This window comes from Elgaria multicarinata, chromosome 8 (genome assembly GCF_023053635.1).
Source record: "Elgaria multicarinata webbii isolate HBS135686 ecotype San Diego chromosome 8, rElgMul1.1.pri, whole genome shotgun sequence".
Taxonomy (NCBI): Eukaryota; Metazoa; Chordata; class Lepidosauria; order Squamata; family Anguidae; genus Elgaria; species Elgaria multicarinata.
Window position 1 is genome coordinate 59,761,567 of NC_086178.1, and position 21,264 is coordinate 59,782,830.

Below are 21,264 nucleotides of genomic sequence, written 5' to 3' on the forward strand. Positions count from 1 at the left end.
GAACGCAAAATAACACAAACCTAAATATAAGCAATCTAATACATTTCAAGTTCTTTAATAATTTTAATAGAAAAGAATTTGCTGTTAAGAACACCTTTTTAAAGTGCCAAGTGTCCATCAAGCTATTCTCAGGTCAGAAAAGGAACGCCATTTGCCCACCTATTTATTTTCTAGTCACGAAATGTGCATGCTGCCGGCCAGGGAAATGTAACCATGGCGAATGGGAGCAAACAACTGCTGGAGTTGCCCCATTATCCTTCCTTGTTCAGAACATGCAACGAAGGGCAAAGAAGAAAGTCAAGACTGCTTCCCTTGGTTGTCAATCATCCTAGTACCTTTACATTCACTGGCCATAACATCTGAAGGTGGGACCAGGCTTACTTCTTATTCAGCAACTGTGCTGACAATAGTTCTACCCCATAGGTACGCATTTTCCTCATATCTACATTAGTATAAGAGTCCTCCATTGTACTGACTCCCTACAATCCCTGGGCTGTCCACTTACTCTGCAGCATGGCCAGAAGATCTTCATAAGAAAACGTCGCTGAAGAATAGATGGAAGAGGAGGACATCCCAGACGAGGAACCGGAAGCTAGAAGAAGAAAAATATTCAGAAACATGTCCCATACATACACAAAGAAATGGAAGCCTGGTAGGAAATTTTCCCGCAGAGCAAAAGTAGCAATTGGACGATAATGGAGGAAAGCCACTTAAAAGCATGGTGGAAAAGCATCACAGCTGTACCATGGTCTGGTCAGCAGATTAATAAATACCCTGCCTGTGATATTAAAAATGTCTGCTCTGCAAACATAATGTATATGAATAATTAGATATAGTGAAGAATTATAAAGAAAACTTCTAAGCAGCCCATGGATTCCACTTTTAGTTTGGTCTGCAAAATAAAGCAAAAAGGTATGAATAGAGGTTAAATGTACTACCCTCTGTAAATAATTAGATTTAAATTCAATGTATTTCTTTTTATTTACTTCCTTCCTTTTTATATATTTTTCTTGTGGGTTTGGTTGATTCTGTTTTGGAAAACTAATAAAATCTTTTTTAAAAAATGTCTGTTCTGTGAATATAGTCTGCATGAATAATCAGTGATACTGGGATATTTCTCTTTTTGTAGCCCTCCTAACCACAACTGAAAAAAGTCTATTGTTCCATCCAGCAGTATGACTCCCTAGTAGAGGGGTGGTCAGAATTTAGATTGGGATCTACCAGTTGGGATCAACTGGTAGATCTCTGTATAATAAATCTGCCAGGGTTTCTGATTCCCAGTTGTTTAACAACAGCAAATCGTCAACAGCAACAAAACAACCATGCCCCCCCCCCTAAATTAGGCTACTGCAATAAAGAAAACTTGAGGAGAAAATCAGGAGTGGATTCTTGTGTGAAAGGACTATGAACTTAGTTCTGATAATGAAAACAAATTCATGCCAAGAGCCATACGGTCAGAAGTAGCCTATTCTGTTATTCTGCTAGGTATATGTTTACCCTGAGCCGCTATTTTAGACCTGACTTCAGTTAAGTGGAACTTGAGGTTCTAGTAAAAAACTAACTAGATTCTGGAAGCCTGAAGTCTGCACATTCTGGCCCTAGTGTACAAGTAACAGTATTGGCATAGATCTGCCTTTCAATGTTGCAATGCCAGTCAGTAGAAATGTGCTTATTAGAGGCCGTTATACACATTTGGCCCCTAATCCTGAAAAGGGACAAAGGGTACAATCCATCCAAAGTGAACTCAAATTCCATTGAAAGCTATGAAACTGAAGTACACATTTAAAATACTTCAGACTGCAATTCTATGTACATATATTTGGGAGTCAGTTCCACATAAACATGCATAGGGTCAGGCTGCACAACCCATCTATTTAAACAGGATTTAATCCATAAGTGATTTGATTGGTTCAATTGTATGTAGCATCTGATCTTGCCAAATCTTTGTCACATAGAATGGCTCAGAAGAACTAGGGTAATCTTTTCCAACAGAGTAGTGGGATATTATTATTATTATTATTATTATTATTATTATTATTATTATTATTATTATTATTATTATTTTGCATCAACTACTGCTTTTTCATATCACAATTTAGAAGCCTAAGAAGCCTGGCCTAGAATTCAATGAAAGGCAAACAGAAGTCCATGAATTCAGGTGAATATTGGGATGTGGGAGGAGGGGGGTGGAGGGAGGGAGAGAGAGAGAGAGAGAGAGGGAAGCCCTACTGGAGCGTGACACCAAGCTAAAGGTCCAGAAACCTTTGTCTGGGTTAGAATAAGACAGCCAGTCCCTGAGCGAGCCTCTGCCATCTAAATAGGACATTGTGTTGGGATACAGCCAGAAGCAAAGTCTGGTAGAGGGGGCAAAGGGGCCTTCACAGTGGCGATGTGCAAGAAACTGGCATATCTCTCACAAGTAGAGAAGGAGCAACTTGTGTTCTCGTGTATATTGTGGTTCCATCTGTGAAGATGAAGACCTAATTGGAGGAATGGAAATGTAGTACTTGAAAGCAAGGCACTTACCGGACATGTAGTTCATAACACGGCGAGCCAATTCGGCATAGTCCAAAGATTCGCCACCAATGGTGATTCCTGGGGGCCCTGGAGGACCGGGTGGGCCTTGTGGGCCTATCAGATAACGGCCTATGCTGTCACCTAATGAAGGAGAAGGATGGAGTTAAAGCACTACAGAAACAGATGTGATTTTGTGTTTCTCCTGTAACCCTACCAGCATCATAGTGGGAAAACATCCACATTCTTGATTATTCTCTATTGCCCCTTAGCAGCTCTCACAATATATAATACATTACCTGCTTTTAGAGAAAGGTTTGGGTAGGATATTTTGGGATTCAGGCTCTTAACAAATTTGCCAGCCTTTTTAGTACTTGGCTTATGAAGGATATAAACCTAAGTTCTTTCACTCCCTAGGCCAGATCCATGGGCCATGCTGGCTGGGTATTATGGGTAGCTGACTATGATGGGAGCTGTAGTCCAACACATCTAGAGGGCACCAGGTTGAGGAACGCTTGAGTAGTCTGAAATGGAAAAGACTTTTTGTGGGGGGGAGAGGTACTGTTACCCCGTGGTTGCTACTTGGCCCATGTAACCCTGGCACTTGCAGATGAGAACATCTCAGACTGATCTAGGCTTTCCCCAGCATCCCAGAGACACTTGAACTGAATGCCGGGAGAAGTCATCCATGATAGTGTAACAGAAAGCAGAGGATACTCAGCCTTGTGTGCACTTACTCTGGAGGTACTCGGCAACGTACTGCCGAATTTCTTGCACTGAGCCAATTCCTAGGCCTGGAGGTCCAGGAGGGCCTGGGGGACCCGGAGGGCCCTGAGAAGTTCTTGATCCAGCTGTACAAGGAAAGAGGTCGAGTTATTTTGACTCCCGCAGGAGCAAGGAATAAGCTGATAAGACGAGAATCCTTCTACTTACGTCATATTGACACTAAGGGTGAAGAACAGATGATAAAGCAAGCATATGTTTCCCTTTGCCTTGCCACACTAATGACAGGAGACTGACAGTGGGGAGGGGCATCCTCAACCTTTCTTGTTCTTGCCAGTTCTCTCCTGCAAGTATGTCCCTGGCTGGTGGCATTTTTTGTTTTTTCTTCTTACTGTTTTCCCCAGCCATGCCCTGAAACCAGCAGAAGCCTGGCTGTGAAGAAAAATGGCTAGGGCAGGGGATATTTGCAGCTAGGAATGGGTGTGTGCGTGCGTGTGTGCATCTGCATGCATGTGCACACACTCAAGTACATGTATAAGGCCAGAGTATCTAAAGGAATATTTCCTCCCATATGTACCTGCCTTAGAGGCCCACTTCTAGATGACGTTTACAAGAGAGAGAGGGCCTTCTCACTTGTGGTGGAATGCCTTTCCCAGGAAGGCTTGCCTGGCACCCATACTGTTATCTTTTCAGTGACAGGGAAAGACTTTTCCCTTATCCCAGACATCTTAGATTTATAATTTTTTTCTACTTGTTTTTAATTTGTTTGCAATCTGTTTGATTGTGTGAATAAATGAACATGGTGTCCTGGTGTCCTTAAAGAGTTCCTCATTTGTCACTCACATGCCAATCCTAAAAAGATTTCTACCAGCAGAATAGGAGATGTTTTCATGTGTCTCGCAATCACTCCCCTTGCCCATAGGATTCTCTGACAAAGTACACAATGACACACACACCACCAAGCATTATCATCCAAAGCAACACTGCACCAAATCCTTTGGGCATTTTCTTTTGAAAAAAATCAAAGAAGGGATTCAGGAGGAAGCAGGGACCCACGCTGCAGCTTGTATAGTCCTACAGCTGTAGTTCTGACCACAGCTACAGGAACTTATAGCTACACTGTTTATAGCTACAGTTACGTCTCAGCTGTATTCCGCCCATCTGCAGTCGCACTGTGCAAACACGGAAGATCATATCTAAGAGTCAGTGCAATATCTCAAGAAACTTGGCTTTCATTTTTAGCAAAGATAGCAAGTTTCTATCCCCTAGGGATGCAAAGATTCATTTGAAAATATGCAGGCCATAAGTGGTGAAATGTCAAAGGCCAGAAGGGTCTGAGCAGAACAGGGCTTTGAGTAGCCAGGATTGACGTAGGGTTTCAGTGCTCTGCACAGCTCTTTGGTCCTCCTCGTGGTCAACAGAAATACAATATACTATGGGAATTCAGCAAATCTATGCAAAACTCACAGTTTATTCAGGGCAGGAGGCTCCACCTTATCTGGCACAGATTCAGCCCCCACCTCACTCAATGAAGAACATACACAGCCAGACATTTACTTGATCTTCCTATTTTGTACAATACTGGGCAAGAGATGGGGAGCGATGCCTCTTTCCTGACTTCAGAGATGCCTCTTTCCTGATCTGATGCTGTCTGGGGAATGCTGGGAGTTGTAGGACTTTTTTCTGTCCAAACACACATAGGACTGCACCCTTATTTATTTGCCCCTGAAGGCATCTCACAACACTTCCATATGCTCTAGCCTGAGGGATGCTATGCTGGTTGACATCACTCATACACAAATGTGTATATTCTTTATGCAAATGAGGTGGGACTCTCTTACCTCCTCCAGGGATGCCTGGGGCTCCTGGTACACCTGCATCACCTAAAGGAAATCAGGGGGTGGGGGGAAAAGAAAGTTTAGGGAATCCATTGAGCAGGCTAGAGGCCATTTCTCTAATTGCATTGCTATTTGGAGGGGTGGGGGTGGGTAGGGACAGTGAAAGTCCAGGTCACTGTTTTAAAGGATAGTACAAGCCATTTCGCACTGCTGGAAACAGTCGAGAAGGGGAGCAAAGGGGTTTTCCTCAAAGTGGCATTGTTGACGTCACTTTAAAAATTCCACTGCCACCTGTACACTTTGCTGCTTGGGGCATTGGGAAACGGAGTGGCCAGTTCCATCACAGCATGGCAGAAGCCCAAAGCTCTGCGCCTTCTGGAGGCCAGGGCACAAAAGGGGGCAGGCGCTGTTCCTCACAAACCTTTGTCTCCTTTGGGTCCAGGTGGCCCCTGTGGTCCTTGGACAGCGACTCCAGCACCTGCTAACAGAGATGGCAGAGGAATCAGGGGGGTGTTGAAGAGACATTGGGGTGGTGTGTGTGTGTGTGTGTGTGGAGTTTTCACACACAAGATTGCATTGTTATGATGTACACCTAAGTAACTGATGTAAAATGTAAATACTACAAACACGCATTTAGAATCATGTACATGATACGGGTACCCTCACGAGGGAGTCCCAGTTGGTTAAATCTTTCAGTCAAGTATATGCTGGCACCTGCTCAGCCAGGTTTGTGCAACAACATCATGCACAAGGCTGCAATCCTATGTTCTTTTACCTGGGAGTAAGCCCTGTTCAACTCTTGGGACTTACTTCTGCATAGATATGTACAGGCCCCAGATAAGAACTCACCATGTACAGAGGATCCTGGGAGACCTGGCTGACCTGGTTCACCTGTAAGAAAGGGGACAAGTCACACAATCTGACTACTACAGTGCGTCAACTGATACCGATCCCCTCAATGGAATAAAAGAGGCATTTAAAGTTGTTACAGTGCTTTTAAATGTACGTGTATTTTGCTTGTTTTTGTGGTTTTTCATCTTTGTATATTGTTTATAAGTGTTTTATCTTATGTGAACTGCCCAGAGAGCTTCGGCTATGGGGCGGTATACAAATGCAATAAATAAAATAAATAATAATTGCTACCTGTGAATCCTCGTGGGCCAGGCGAACCTGCAAAGAAGAACATCCATTAGGTCACTGGTGCTTGTAGGGATGGAGAGCACCCATGGTTCCTTGCCCTCTGGCCAGCAGAATGCGCTGAGGCCAGCACCACTACTGACAGATGTGCTAGAGGTCAATTATTACTTCCATTTTTAAAAATCAATGTAGAAACTAGTTAAGTACAGTGTTGGAGATGGAGTACAGCAATGTCTCCCCCTGCATGCAGCCACGCACTGTGATTCTAGGTGCTAAATCAATAGCATGCATCTAGATCCAATAGCATGCATTAGTTTTTGATATGCCAAATAGTGTGGCACTACAGTACATCTAGTCTAGATTCTGGCTTTGCCAGCCCAACGGACACTCTTGTTTGAGTTGGGAGTCTGCAGACAAGGCTTTTATTCTGCCTTTGCCTTCTCTCATTCAAAGGATTTTACACATGACATTGTCTACAATTCGTAACCCTCCCATGCTTTCCCACCACTTCAGCCATCTTTTTTGGAATAGCTGCACAATTCCTTTTGTTCTCAGGGCTAGGAGTGATCCCTCTAGAAGTGCCCTGCATCTTGCTGCTAAGAAGACAGAGGCTCTGACTGCCTCTGAAAAGGGTCCAGCCAGAAAAAGATAATCTACAAACTATCCCAGATCCATGGAGGAATGACTGAAAGCATTGCATAAGTTTAACACAAGCTGGGCATCTAGAATACATTTCCCAGGTTGATGTGGGGCCACAAGAGGGACATGAAAAAAGAAGGGGGGAATCCATACCCCGAGAATTTCTGTTTGTTGGTTCCTGGAGATTAGATAGCTACATACTTAGATTCAAGAAAGCATCTGTTCCCCTACTGTGTCACCGCTCAGACCAAAAAGCTGGCCATTTTTTTTTAAAAAAAAAAGCCTCCTGAAAGATGGCACGATCTCATTTGTTTCATTGTCTTTGTGGGTTTTTTTTTACAAAAATTATTTACTACATAGTCCTCTTATATGGCTTCCCACTGACCCCTCATCCTCCCAACTACTGATAAGGTCTGCACACCCATAGCAACAGCAACTTTGTAGCACCAGGATTCCAAGTTACTCACCTTGATCTCCCTTTGGACCTGGAGGACCAGGTGGACCTGGTGGGCCAGCAAAGTATGTTTCTACATTGGGGGGAGGGGGAAAAGCGACATTAGAGACAGACAGGTAGACATACTGGGTCAGAGTCCTGGGTACTCTTGACTGACCAGGGCTCTTCTGCCAACATCCACTGTGCCTTGATTTGCCAAGGCCTTCATTTCAGCTATACCACCACCATCTCCCCAGATTCATAACTTGGGTACAAAATGGGCACATGAGCTTACAAGTGGAATGGAAGCACCTACCAGATGTGGGCACAAAGGATCCTGGTCTTCCTGGTGGGCCTGGTAGGCCTTCCCCTAAGCAAGAAAAAGATTGGCATGTATTAGTGCCAATTAATACATACAGTTCTACCAAGAAGCACCCAAGATGCCTTTGTAGGAAGCGTGATACATGTATGATTGTCTGTCCCTTCTGGGTCATGTTGCAGCACAGGAAATGTTTCACCTCAGAGACTTTGAACCTGTTCTCTTTTGTTTTCATATCACCCTTCTACCTTCATTCATGAGTCTCTGTTAGCAGACTCCATTGTCAAGCTCTAGTGCAACTACATTAGTCCAGAGCCAAGACAGCTTGTGGAACCCTTTGGTTTCAGTTATATGGATTGATTGGGGTGTGGGGACAGGACAGGGGGACAAATGGCCAGTTAGGGCATTAGGTGGTCTTTTTATGATCCCAAGCTCTATGGATCAATGCTGGCTTAATACATAGCCATAGACCTCCCATTCCTCCTCTGGAAGACATTCATTCTGCTTAGACCAAAGGTTTTGCATTATTGTATGCCAGACCCTTCCTTGGAAAATTCAGAAAGGCTTGTTCTGTTCATCAGGCTGGGGAGGAAAAGGGACATTGCCTTGCTCTGCTGTTCTAAGATCATGGTTTGATTTTGGCAAGGCTGGCCTTCTCACGAGTCAGAGTGAATCCTCCGTCTCACGTGCCAGAATGACAACTGTTGGGGCCCAGGACACACTGCATATACAGTTTTCAAAACGTTTTCAAAGTGCTTTAAAGGTAATGGTGTAGATCCCACCCACCCCAGTGTACTCCTTACCCAATTTCTGCTGTGGTTGTTGCTACCACCTGCTCTGACAATACTTTCAGAGCAAGTGGCAGGCAGATGAGCTCTCTAAAGAGCTGTGTCGAACGGAAAAGCCAATCTCCAGAGGCACCCTCTCCCACAATGCATTTGGGCCTTGCCAAGTCTCTGAAGAGTCACTCTGGCTGCTTTTCCAGCTGACGTAGCTGTTCCGAGAACGGCAACAGAGTGGGAGATGTGGTGCCAAAGCGGTGTGTGAACGGACTAGACAGGATGGGAAGGAGACACATGCAGTGAGCATGCCAGCAGAGAGAGGCAGGGAGATGGATGGCGAGGAGGAGGGGGAGATGGATGGGGCAGGGGGAGGAAAGAGAGGAGACAGTGGGAGGGTGGACAGGGAGACGAATTTGGGGGGGCGCGGGAGATAGACACAGCACCAACAATAGCAGGCCCCCACATTGGCGCATGTTCTAGGCTGCCTCAGGCAATGGAAGAGCTTTTGGAACTTGTTAATTGATGTTGAAGGTTAAGGGTTACATAGGCTTGCATTTTCATAGGATCAAAGCTTCAGTACTGCTTTGGGGATTAAATCTGAGCATTAATGTGATGCTTCGACAAAACAATAGAGCTGTTTGGGGAAATACCCCAGCGAGGAGCTCTTAATCTATAGATTAGTGTTTTACCTGCTGGCCCACGGGGTCCTGGTGGACCCTCAATTGAAGCACCTGAAATATGGAAAGAAAAGTATTACTGAGAGTTCTAACCCAGCCGTCCCTTCCCTCCATACCTTCAAACTTTTGAAATCAGAGGAGACCGATTTAGGTCCTTCACACAACCAATGGGTATGTGGAAGCAATGGGGAAAGGGCTTAAATATGCTGAGAATGCTGCCTTTCAGCCATGGCCAATGGGCTAGTAATGTGTGTGCAGCATTTGACAGGATATGCACATTACTAGCTCTCGCTAGGCTAGGATGTAGCCCATGTAAGAATTTCCTGCAAGTACCACATGAGAAATTAGCTGTGAGAATATACCCTTTGATTATTGCCCCTGATCTAAAAGGTCTCTGCCACACCAACATCCCCACCCTCATCCCATTCAGTAGGTCTGACCAATTATTAAAGGTAAAATGGCTGGGTTTTGTGACCTTTATATTCATTTAAAGACCACATTTTTAAATGGATATTAAATGCACACTTCATTTTGTTTGTTTTGTCCTATTCTTAATTGACTTGAAATGTGCCTCTTGCAAAGCCTATCTTGTATATCAGCTAAATTACACCAAACAGAATCTCTTGAAGTAGCAACTGATCTCTTACATTTTCCTCTTTTATTCTTGCAGACTACAAGCAAGGAGCTTTGGTATGACAGCTGCTCAGCACTTCCAGAATTATTTTTCTTACCTCTTGCTAAGAAACATGATTTCATAAAACTCATTTCACTTTAGATCGCGCTTCAAAATGTTAGAAAAGATTTTTTTTTAAAAGGGTAGGCAAAATGGTTGGATTACTGCCAAGAATAACAAGTGAGCAGGTGTTTATCTCTGAGGTTCAATATTAGACACAGTCAGGACTGCTGAGCTTCCCCCCCCCCATAGGAAGACATATAGCATGCTTAGGATTCCTACCAGCTCCCCTCCATTTCCCCCCCCACTTTATATGGTTTGTACTCTCATGCAGAATATACTATAGTGCATGTACCTGGTGGTCCTGGTGGGCCAGGGGGTCCAGGGGGCCCTGGTTTTCCTTGCATGTTTTGCATTGCTGGGGAAAAGAGAAAAAGGAAATACTGTGTTTAAATTTACAGAGAATAACTGGAGCCTGTAGATATTTTAGAGATGGAAACAGGGCATTAAAAAGAAGATCTTATGTATTAAAGCAAGGATGGGGAACCACTGCCCACAAGGTGATACAAGGTGTTTTATAGTATAAAACAATTCAACTTAGTTTTGAACAGAATTAAGAGAATGAAATGAAATAATCTTTCTTGTTCCAAAGTAAAGATATATGATGAGAGATTTAATCAGTCACTGTGTTTAGTCGATGGAACATCTTTTAGAGATGGAGAGAAAAAAAGGGAAAGTGTCAGTGATCTTGTTAGGACCAAAACTTGAAAGCTCAAGATTTCCCCCATGTTCAGCTGAGGGTAGGGGTGGGTGGCATGATCTTCAGGAATAGTTGAAGTGAGTCTTCAAATTTCACTGTTCGGGGCTTGAATGGGTTCAGGGATCAGATGGATTCTGATCAATTAATGATCATGAAGAGGGGGGTGGAATAGAGAGAAACTCTGGTTTCGGATGATACGATAACCCACAATAACTCATTGTGAGTTATTTAACCCATCATAAGTTATTGTGTCATCTGTCAGTATACTTTTAACCTACAATGGGTTATTTGCCCCAAATAATCCATGGACTGCAGTAGGGGTTATTTAACCCATCATGGGTTATCATGTTGTCTGTTGGGCACTGTAGGTTAATTTTCTCGCCGATAGACGTTGAGTGACAAGACAAGATCATATAGCTGCAATGGTTTATAGTGGCTCTCTAAACCCTTGAAGCTTTGCAGGATCGGGACCACAATTTATAGGCAGTTTACCCTAATTGGCCTGATTCACCTTCAAAACCCTGCGCAATTTGATGCAGGGAAGAGAAAATCCCCGATGCACCAAATAGATGGTGGCACAAATAAACTTTTGGAAAATAAGCAAAAATAAAGGAAACGGCCAAAAATGTGAATTTCCCCTCATAGACTAAAGCGCACAATTGCGCAGGTAGGAATCTGTGGGAATCCATGAGAATTGCACAGGGTTTTGTTGTTGAATTAGGCCTTCCAATCAGGAGAGGCTGTGTGTGAACTTTTGTCCCAATCCTGCAAAGCTTTCATGTGCTATTTTAACTAATTATGGGCTAGCATGATGTCTGAATGCTGTCTGGGTCTCAACTATTATAGCATTCTGGGAGTCATGGTTAATCTTCAAAAGGCATAATCTCTTTGGAACTTAGTATTCAAGTTGCCTTCAGAAACACAAGCCGACAAGAGAAAGACCACTCTACCTTCAACAGCAGCAACGTCTGGTCTGACAGTTTCCACGATGGTGCTTTCACCTGCGATGCCTCTCTCACCACGAGGACCTGCACCAGAACAGGAAAAATGACTGAGCATGAATACACCACTTTGGTCAGAACTCAAAGTGATAGGTTCCAATTTTCACCAAATGCTGTGCATGCATTATTTCTGATCACAATAAGGTTAAACCAAATCTAGATGGGATCTGAAGTGGTCCTCAGTCCATGATTTTGAGGAATGGGATGGGGAAAAACATTAGTGATTTCTTAAATCTCTCATAATGAATGTGGAAATGTTGAAAGTAGAAAAGTAGGGGAAATGAAAAAGTTGGCCAACAAAACAAGTTCTCCCCATGATTAGCATTCTGGCTGCTTGTCATGCTGCATGGAAAATGATAGGGAATAGGACAACATGCGACGATGTCAAATATGTGATGATCACTCATGTGAAGGCATGTACATCTGCCAACATGCACGCACATCTGCTATCATCACACATGAGAATTAACAGATGTTTTTAGTGCCTTACACGTAGAAAATTTGTAATATGTGTTTTATGCTGTGTTTGGGGGGGAAGGCAAGAAACTGCACAGAACATTTTTTGTGTGTGCAACAGTTCTTCAAGAAGCCATCATTTGGATTCTGTCACTTGTGCTGGTCCTGCCAATCCTCCAGTCTACCATTGGGACTAGAAGGGATCCTCATGGGATTTGGTACAAAAACTACATGGCTTGAAGGTGCCTGGAATGCTGTGGTTGGAAATATCACTACTTAACATCCAAAATGTATTCATTTTATGTATTACAATACTTATATTTTGACTTTCTATTTTTTAAATAAACCGATACATCATAGCAAGAACATAAACAATTAAAAAAGTTAGGGAGGCAGCAGAGAAGTTACAAAAAAACCCAAAAACTAATTTTCCAGAAAGTCAATGAAATGATCATCAGGTTGGCCAGGCATAGGCCTGCCTGAAAACAAAGATCTATACACACACACACACACTGAGAAGGCAAGGTAGGCTTCCCTGGGCATGGAGCTCCAAAGCCAGAGAGAGAGCTCTTTCCTGCATCCCCAAACCACATCACTGATGTTGGCAAAGAAAGCATCTCTAGTTGATCTTAATGAGGAGGCATATATGCTGGTGGTTGAGCAGAAGCAGCCTGGTCCCTGCCCAGGAGTTTTCCAGAGTGAAAGAATATGGCTTGATAAATGAATAGCAAGCACAGGAGGAAACAGCCATAAATGAAGAAAAAAATGAAGCTAGACTAGTGAAGGAAAAGGCTGTGCAAAAAAGCAGTTTTAATGAAGAGTTGTTTTGAATATGGGCAAGGGGAGGCTATTTCAGACATTAACGGTCCGCCCACAAAGATGGGTAAAAAGGGACTGTAAGACAGAGAGCATAATATGGAGCACAGAGCACAAAACTGCATAGATACTGGGCAAAGAAAGAAATGATGGAAGAAGACGCTGGGGTTGCACTGAATGTATTACCTTGAGCTCCAGGAAGACCAGCTGGGCCAACAGGACCTAGATTCAAAGAATAAAATAAAATTGCATCACCTTTCTCAAGTGATGAAGCCAATGCTTCCCACCTCAAGAGGAAGTGCGGGAAATATCAGATAATATACTTGTCTGTAAAGCTGAATAAAATTTCAGCTTACACAACCCTCAGGTGGACTGCAAACAAAAAAGGCACACTTTCTCCCATGTCCTTAGTGTCTTTGTACTTTCCACCCCAAACACCCCATGCTTCTGGAACACAATGACCCAACCCAGCCCAACCCAATCACACAACCCAACAAGCCAGATTACGGGTTGAGTCTGAATTGTGCATGGGTTGTCGTTGAAGCGTGAAACTAACCATGCTAATAAATGCTGGTTTGTTGACCACAAACAACCCACAGTTCTATTCGTGGGTTGTTCTTGGTTAACAACCTAGATAAATCATAGTGCTGGGTTCACACAACACAACAACCTATGAATCAACAACAATTTACATTCAACCTGTACTCTGGCTTTTTGTGTTGTGTGAACCCAGCCACTGTCCTGAACTTACTATATCTTAATAAGTTGACAACAGAAGGACCCAAAATGAAAAGGCACAGTGGGTAACTATCTGTGCAAGAGATGCTAGCTTTAGAAAGGATGAACCAGTATGCTCTTTAAATCTTCCCCAGAAAGTAAGGTGACTATATGAAAAGGAAGATAGGGCTCCTGCATGCAACACCTAGTGAAATTCCCTTTACATCACAACAGTTAAAGCTGCAGGAGCCCTGCCCTCTTTGACCAGATACAAAAGAGGTCAGGGCTCTTGCAACTTTAACTGGTGTGATGAAGAGGGAATTTCACCATGTGCTGCTTACATACAATGACACCTGCTGAAATTCCCTTTCCTATACAACTGTTAAAGATACAGGAAACCTGTCCTCCTTTTCATATGGTCACCCAACCAGAAAGGAATGTATTAAACTTCCTCCTTCAGTGGTCAGATAATACATTTGAGAGGACTGCTTCACAAAGACAGTCATCTGTAGACACTGCCATCTGTGAAAATTGATGTATTTTTTGTATCCAGTGTCAGTCTAACTTACATCCCATTCATTTCAATGGGTAAGTAGTATAAAACCTACATGTGTTTTAAAGCTATAGCACAAAGCTGCAGCACAAAACTGTAGCATAACTATGCATCATTCAAAGCAAAACAAACACTTGTGGGATGCTCACATGTGTGTGTGTGTGTGTGTGTGTGTGTGTGTGTGTGTGTGTGTGTGTCCTACATTGGGTTTTATTAAAGTGTAAGGATCAGCCAGAAATGCCATTCCATCATCAGTTATGTAGCATAATATTGGCCAGCTAATGAGAAACCCAGTAAGTAAATCCTGGGGCACAGCGTAAGTGTGCAAGCTGAGGGCAACTGAAGTGTTGCACCATAGCCACTGGTAAATATTAGGGAGAAAGCAAGTAAAAATGGCAACAAATTAAAGGAGAGTTCTCACCTGGGACACCAGGTGGGCCTGGGGGTCCAACAGCCCCTGGTGGTCCTGGAGGTCCGGGGAGAGCAATTGTTGATCCACCGTCTGAAACACAGTGGGGGGGGGGAATCATAAACCACTTCATCAGAAAAGACAACATGGTGGAGTTATTGGAAGCTATCAGGTATGAGTCTTTTCCTGCAATGCATACCTGAACTGGTAACCCGGCCTGGTGCTCCAGGTTCACCTGCAGAAACACAAAAAGAATAAATGTTACCAGGCCTTCAATTAACAGATTGGTGAATTGTGGACAACGGATTTGTGATATCATTGGATTTCTGTGTCATTCAATTCTTTGTCAGAAGTATTATTATTATAGAAAAGTTGTGAATGGATGCTATTGGAGAGATGCCAGTTGCCCCACAGTTGGGACACATGTGTAAACCTTGAATTAACTGGTGACATGATTATGGGAATCTAATGTATGTATTTGATATTGGAAAGGATGACTTCAGAGGGCTTCTGAGCTCTAAATAGCGTTCCGTATTTCTCATTATTACTATCTGATACTACAACATTTGGAATATTGCTGGTTTTCAGGAGTGTGTATGGAGGTGGTGGTGAATCCTTCAATTCCACTCCTCACCTCATCTTTGTTCATATGTTCAAGCTTGGGTAGTGCTGCTACAAGAGCACGGAGGAAGAGTGGCATATGCCGCTATGCATATGCCTGGCAGGTGACAGAGGCCCCTAATCAGGAGCATCTGATTACCCAGTGTCCTGGTTTATGTGATTCTTGGCCTGCTTATAGGTGGAGAAGGATGAGGCATCATCCAAACGCAGCCTCTGCATGATCAGGGGTTTGCATTGGGAGGGAGCACTTTGCAGCTCACTACACAGTGAAGGGGAAGGGCTTGTGCTGCTCTTTCTCATCCAGGCTATTGCAGTATGTCCTGACTTGAACATATGAACAAGGGCGCTGCCTGCAGAAAGCATGGAAATCCAACAAGCATTCACACGCACCTTTAGATCCTGGTCGGCCTGGATTGCCTGTGAGTCCTGGAGAGAGTTAAAATGAAAATTCACAATGAATAATGTTGTACTCCCCCAACCCACAGTCCTCCAGATGTTGTCAGACCGCAACTCCCAGCATTCCTGACCATTGGTTATGGTGGCTAGGGCTGATGGGAGTTGAAGTCCAGAACATCTTCAGAGCACCAACTTGGGGAAGGCTGCTATACATCATAGTATAAATTGTAGATCATAGTTATAAAGCTGGCTCATACAGGCCCTGTTCAGAAGACACGTTAAACCACAGCTTTTATCACGGTGGTTAAGCCAGAAAGCCGGGCCGTGTTCAGAAGACACCTTAAACCATGGCCTTAACCATGGTGCATAAAGCTTTTTGCCTTAGTCACCATGGTTAAAGCAATGGTTTAAAGTGTCTTCTGAACACAGTTCAACTTTCTGGCTTAACCACCATAGTTAAAGCCATGGTTTAAGGTGTCTTCTGAATGGGGCCACAGAGTCCTATATTTGAATCTACTTTATCAAAATACATACCTCTTATTCACACTCACACACACACACACACACACACACACACACACACACACTGATTGATTTCATTTTCATTTGTTTTCACATTGCCAAAGGGACCCAACTTCTTTCTTTCCTCCAGCACTTAATCTATATCCAAACCCTCAAAGATTTGGAAGAGATTTGGAATGCATCATCTGGCAGATGTAACCACATGCTTATTGCCTCTATTCATGTGGTAATCCCAGAGTCACCAGGCCCACATCTCCACTGGTACAGGTGAGCTTGTCTTCATGCAATTACATCCGGCACATGGTAAGTGACTACTGTGCACTTAGAAGTAATCATTTCCCACCCTATGCAAGTCTACACACGCTTACTTGGGAGTAACCCCACTGAACTCAAAGGGTAAACATGCACAAGATTAGACTGCAAGGTTCTTTTGTCCCCATGGCAAAAAACATGAAACCCCCAAAATAATCTCTGCTTCACTGTTTTTATGTTAGCAGTCTGATGAAAGCAACTACTCGTTAAACAATCAGGACCTACCCACCACCCACATTTCATTGCTGCTTTGCAGCAGAAACAAGTTCTTAAAGTGAAATTATATTTGCCACCAGGTGATGAAAGCAACGGGGGGTGGGGGACGACCCCCAAGACTTTGGAAAGCACCTTTTGGATTCTCACCTTTTGCTTGCCCCTGCCTGGTTTTAGCCGAAGTGTGCATATAGCCACTTTCCCGGCTTAAGCTCTAGCAATGTGCAAAATGAATCCTCATTGCCTGCCTAACCAAATTCAACATTTTTTAGTGTCTGTCTATTGGTTGTTAAGCATTCGTCTCGTTCCACCCTGTATCTTACCTGGTGGTCCTTGAGGTCCTGTGAGACCTAGGGAAATAACAGGAAATGTGTGAAGAGGTGAGGAATTGTCTTCTGGGGGCAGACAGGTGGACACACAAATAACTTAGCACTGGACCCATTTTTACCATGACCTTTAGTTTCAGCAAAGGAAGCACTGGCTGGCAAACGGAAGATCTTTGCAGCTGTTGCCCTGGCATCCTTTACTTCTCTCCGCATATCAAGGCCATAATTGCCAGGTCCTTTTTCGGCATCTCTAAGTCCTGCTCCTTTCCTTTTTGCACCTTCGTTCAGCCCTGACTATTCCCTCATCTCCCCTTATTTCTCTCTTCGTGCTCTTCCCTCCTGGCAAGTTCCTTTGTGTCCGCACTTTCTCATCCTTTCACCATTGTGACTACTGCTTCTCCCGATTGCTAAGAATCAATTCAGACTTTTACGCAGGCATTGGGTTTGTTATCTATACACTGGTGTGCTGCCATTTATACAGTGTGATGGGGAAACATATGTCTCAGAACACAGAAGGGAGCCAAATCTCTTCCTTCCCCAGTTCTCAGTAACAGGCAAAGCGAGTCCCCTGGATAGCAGTCCTGTGATTCCCATAATTTCTAAGTAATCTTAATACAGTGGAGATATATCCCATGCATGTAGATGCACTTTTCATCATTAAAGGATTGTAACATCTCCCCCCAGTAGGGCGGTTCGCATGTGCTTAGGCACCCTGATCCCAGTCCAAAATCTTCTGTATTACCCATAGGATTTTCACTCTAGCTCACGGAAGCCAAGCTACCTCCCTTCCACATCCTCAGTCCTTTCTGACTCAAACTGCTTCCTCCCTGCTCCTCTCCTGATGGAGAGCTTGGTGGTCAGGGCCAGGACCAAGGTCTGGTGTTCCATTTGCCCAATTCATGGGCTTTCCCTCTGCTCCAGTCTGAAGATTACTGCTCTACAACAATTAAATGGCAAAAGGGCCGTCTCCGGAGAGGAACAGGGACATTTACCAGGGGCAATTCATTTTCTTAACAAACAATATGTATTCTTTTTTTTGCAATCCATCTTGCCTTACCTGGCTGTCCTGCATCTCCAGCAGGTCCAGGTGGGCCTCGTGGGCCTGGTATTCCCATAAGTCCTTGCTCCCCTAGGAATAATTATGATGAATATAGTCTATCAGTATTTTCACTTTATGCAATAGTAATACCTGCTGAAATTCAGGGCCATTCAGATCAGTGGAACTACTATATCTAGGGGATACAGGAATTAACACCAAATGGATTCAAATTCATATAAGGGCATAATTCAATATTTGAAATCTGCTAGCTATGGGGCCATAGTATTTGGCAGAAACCCCACTGCCATGCCATGCCCTGCCCGCCCCTGGCCCAGTCACATTCCTCACCGTCACCAATTTCCTGCTGACTATCCCAGTGCTCCAGTGATGCAGGTTACCCTTTCCAGTGAAGAAAGAGTGGTCTGCAGGAATTGCTCTAGGGGAAGGAGTGGAGAAAAGTTGTATGTGGTTCCCTATCCCTGAGCCAGCATCACAGGCAGTCCATGGAGCCAAAAGGGTTGTGCGCCCCTGAAGGGTATAGTCTTTCTCTGCTCCACTCTGCTCCTATATGCTATACTGCACTGAGCAGTGTGAAACATGGCATTAAAAAACCATGTTAATGAGCCTTCTGACAAGTATTTGTTCACTGTATATCCATGTCATGGTGTTATGCTGGTCATGTTTTTGCCGGCCATGAGAAGAAAGAGAATAACAATACTTTACCTCTGGTTCCTTGGTGTCCATCTGGGCCAGGTGGACCTATGCAAGCACAGGACTCTGTTAGTTATTACTGAAATTGTGCCACAGTGTTTGTAATATTTGCTTAAAACAAAACGAAACAGAAACTCATCCTTTTTGGGTTTTTTTTAAGTATTCAGTAGAATTGTTTAGACTGAATACACACACTCGTTCTCACTTGCTTTTGGCTGAACCAATCTTTACATTAAAGAAAGGCCAGGATACATATTTGTTATACCTTTGCTACACAAACTGGCCATTCACACATGACCCAAAACATGCATGTATTTAAACCACACCTCTTACATCCTCAGATTGTGGGAAATCTCATATATTGAGCTCTTAATTCTTTTTAATTCTTTTGTTCTGGTCTCTGAGGAGTTTCATGTTTCCTTCCATCAGATTGTTTTTCATTCTGAGTCTTATGTTCAAAGAGTCTTGGAGCCTGAGTGGTCCATTGTAGAAACCTTTTAGAAATGTCATTATGGTATATTGCCACTCACCTGCTGATCCTTTAGATCCTGGTTCGCCTGTAGGCCCAGGCAGCCCTCTGGAGCCTGGTTCACCTGCAAATCAAACAAACAGAAATGGCTTAGAATTACATGCACCATTCTGCTTTATATTTCGCTGTGAATATAAGAACAAGAGGGGTGAATTATGTATGCCCCTCCATAGTCAGATTTCATGGGACTATAACCACTCAGACAAGAAGTCCGGCTGGTTCTATAGCATAAGCTGTGCAAGAGCCTATTAGTATTTAAGGTACATGTGGTAGACTTTTGCAGCAACCCTTTTCCTGGTTTGGTGGCAAACCCCATCAACACCTTTGTCAGTCAGTCATGGGGCCCTGCTGCAGCTGGCATTTGACAGAGCTCCACCCTGGCTCCAGGCCTTGCCAGGATGTTGCTAGAGGCTGTTGGTGCTCAGTTCTATAGCTTCATGCCCACATTAAGTTCAATTTTGGAGGTGCTCTCAGAAACCATGTACCAGTGGTGGGTGGGGCCAAAGCCAAAAAGGTGTAGGGCCAAAACACCCAAAATACCAGAATAGTGTCATCTAAAGCTTTTATTGCCAGTAACAATACCGTATTTCTTCGATTCAAAGATGCCATCGATTGTAAGACGCACACTAATTTCAGTACCACCAACAGAAAAAAAGCTTTGATTCTAAGAAATAATAAATGATCCGCGATTCTAAGACGCACCCCATTTTTAGAGATGTTTATATGGGCAAAATGGTGCATCTTAGAATTGAAGAAATATGGTATTTGTGTTTTTAGATTGTTGGTTGTTTTTATGCTCTTCATGAATTTAATTTTCGTGAACCGCCCAGAGAGCTTCGGCTATTGGACGGTATAAAAATGTAATAAAGAAAGAAAGAAATAACAATGGGCTTCTTCACACAAGCAAAATAAGGCAGGTGCGTGTCTCCTGCTCCTTCCCCCGGTTATTCCGTTGTTTTTTTTAAAATACAACAACTTTGATATCCTAATTCTTCTGAAATATCTCAGGATTTCCTACTGTGTGCTGGGGAAATTGCGCTACAAAACACCCACTAGAAGTCACTGTCAATATGATGAGCACTGAAGTTTTCAGTTACCTCCTTCTGTGTAATTCAGCTCATTACAATTGTGGAAGAGAATCAGGAAGCAAAGCGTCGGTAAGCAAGTGCAAATTCCCTTTAGTCTAAAGAAGCCCTAAGCCTTAGGGGAGGCATTTCAATAATTTAGAATGGGTAAAAACTGTGCAAAAGTCAGGAAACTACCAAATGATTGGTGGCCAGGAAAAAGGGTGGGGGTGGGGCCAGAGAAGGGGTCATGGACCTCTGGGGAATCCCAGCGGGCTTGGGACCCCAGGCAGACTGGATTTGGCTACTAGGCCTGACGTTCAAAACCCCTTAGTTATACTATCACAGTTATCAAGCTCACTCACAAGCCTTGCATACTGGTCAGCAGCTGGATGGAAGGAAGAGGAAAGATGGAGGAGAGGGACGGGTCTTTTGGACCATGCTTCAGAACTATAAGTGAACACCTCCATATTGAGGGGTTGTGCCTGAATTAGGAATTGCAGCCAGGCATGCTAATGAAGGGAGTCTGTCTTTTGAACAGAGGGAGGCCATACAGGGAACGGCCCTCATTTCATACTTGTCCTCAACCCTCCATGCACCCCCCTTGGTCACCAAGTGCAAAGACAGTGTTCATGTGGTACCGTTTTAAAATTCTGGATAATTTTCTGCTTACCTGTAAGACCACGGGGTCCTTTCTCCCCTTGATCACCTAAATGGAAAATACAGAGAATGGAGAATTAACATTATGTTATTAATTCATGTTAAATATTTCTATCAAAGCCAAGACACTTTCATGACCAAATTATAAATAACACCACCCTGCCCCAGATGTCTTGTGGAAGGAGGAGCCTAATAGCTACTGAGAAAGCACATCTAAATGGTTAACATACCTTTGGGCCCAGGTGTTCCCATGGCTCCTCGTTCACCTACATGATACAGAGACAATGAACTTAAAATGAAACAACATTGGAGGGTAAAATTGTTCAACCATAGTAGACTGAAAGGAACAGTGAAAATAGGATATTGTTCAAATCCCTAAGGAAGGATTCCACACACCCAAAATGTCCTAAATTCCCAGGGTAAT

At 43.6% G+C, this 21,264-nt stretch overlaps 1 protein-coding gene across 1 annotated transcript in view; it reads right to left on the reverse strand.

Moving 5' to 3' along the window:
* COL17A1 (collagen type XVII alpha 1 chain) overlaps nt 1-21,264 on the reverse strand; it is an 81,976-nt gene that overhangs the window by 12,775 nt on the left and 47,937 nt on the right. Inside the window, exons 27-48 of the mRNA XM_063132614.1 lie at nt 21,071-21,106; nt 20,854-20,889; nt 19,118-19,180; nt 18,600-18,635; nt 17,895-17,966; nt 16,835-16,861; nt 15,459-15,494; nt 14,647-14,682; nt 14,460-14,540; nt 12,955-12,990; nt 11,446-11,523; nt 10,091-10,153; nt 9,075-9,116; nt 7,601-7,654; nt 7,319-7,378; nt 6,219-6,245; nt 5,925-5,966; nt 5,497-5,556; nt 5,079-5,120; nt 3,252-3,365; nt 2,527-2,658; nt 506-592 (exon numbers count right to left, since the gene is read on the reverse strand). Coding sequence (XP_062988684.1) covers nt 506-592; nt 2,527-2,658; nt 3,252-3,365; nt 5,079-5,120; nt 5,497-5,556; nt 5,925-5,966; nt 6,219-6,245; nt 7,319-7,378; nt 7,601-7,654; nt 9,075-9,116; nt 10,091-10,153; nt 11,446-11,523; nt 12,955-12,990; nt 14,460-14,540; nt 14,647-14,682; nt 15,459-15,494; nt 16,835-16,861; nt 17,895-17,966; nt 18,600-18,635; nt 19,118-19,180; nt 20,854-20,889; nt 21,071-21,106 — 1,260 coding nt within the window. The remainder of the gene's footprint in view (nt 1-505; nt 593-2,526; nt 2,659-3,251; nt 3,366-5,078; nt 5,121-5,496; nt 5,557-5,924; nt 5,967-6,218; nt 6,246-7,318; nt 7,379-7,600; nt 7,655-9,074; nt 9,117-10,090; nt 10,154-11,445; nt 11,524-12,954; nt 12,991-14,459; nt 14,541-14,646; nt 14,683-15,458; nt 15,495-16,834; nt 16,862-17,894; nt 17,967-18,599; nt 18,636-19,117; nt 19,181-20,853; nt 20,890-21,070; nt 21,107-21,264) is intronic.